Source organism: Myotis brandtii, unplaced genomic scaffold, assembly GCF_000412655.1.
Source record: "Myotis brandtii unplaced genomic scaffold, ASM41265v1 scaffold691, whole genome shotgun sequence".
In the NCBI taxonomy this organism is placed as follows: Eukaryota; Metazoa; Chordata; class Mammalia; order Chiroptera; family Vespertilionidae; genus Myotis; species Myotis brandtii.
This window is the reverse complement of record NW_005370704.1, coordinates 1,016,834-1,017,345: the sequence shown is the minus strand read 5'-3', so window position 1 is coordinate 1,017,345 and position 512 is coordinate 1,016,834. Positions and strand designations below refer to the sequence as shown.

Here is a 512-nt window from a genome sequence, read left to right as displayed (position 1 = left end):
GAGGTACATGCCCTTGATCGGATCGAACCCGGGACCCTTAGGTCCGCAGACTGGCACTCTACCCACTGAGCCAAACTGGCTAAGCTGAAAACATAATTTTAAAAAAAACCCTTTTTAATATGTTTTTAATGATTTTAGAGAGAGGAAGGGGGAGAGAGAGAAACATGGACCGGCTGTCTCCAGCCCTCCCGCTGCTGGGGCTTGAGCGGGACTGAGCCTGCCGCCGGCATGTGCCCAGACCGGGATGGCGCTGGTGACCTTTGGTGCACAGGGCCATGCGCCAGCCACCTGGGCCCTCGGGCCAGGGCTGAAAACCTCGCTTCACGCGGAAGGGAGCCCAGGGGAAGGCGGGAGGCGGGACACTCGTCCTCGTGGGAACGTCTTTCTCGTTTTCACCTGGACCGTTCGCTTCCCTTTCAGCCATGGAGCAGGAGGAGCACGCCGGCCCGCAGGTAGGGAGCCCGCGTTTCCCTGTCGGGGGGCTTTGTGGACCGGGGGTGGGGGTGGGGGCT

At 60.9% G+C, this 512-nt stretch overlaps 1 protein-coding gene across 1 annotated transcript in view; it reads left to right on the top strand.

Moving 5' to 3' along the window:
* The first annotated feature begins 420 nt into the window (after positions 1–420).
* The window catches only part of PNPLA7 (patatin-like phospholipase domain containing 7), a 48,924-nt gene continuing 48,832 nt past the window's right edge, over positions 421–512 (top strand). The window contains exon 1 of the mRNA XM_014529692.1: positions 421–452. Coding sequence (XP_014385178.1) covers positions 423–452 — 30 coding nt within the window. The 5' untranslated portion in view covers positions 421–422. The remainder of the gene's footprint in view (positions 453–512) is intronic.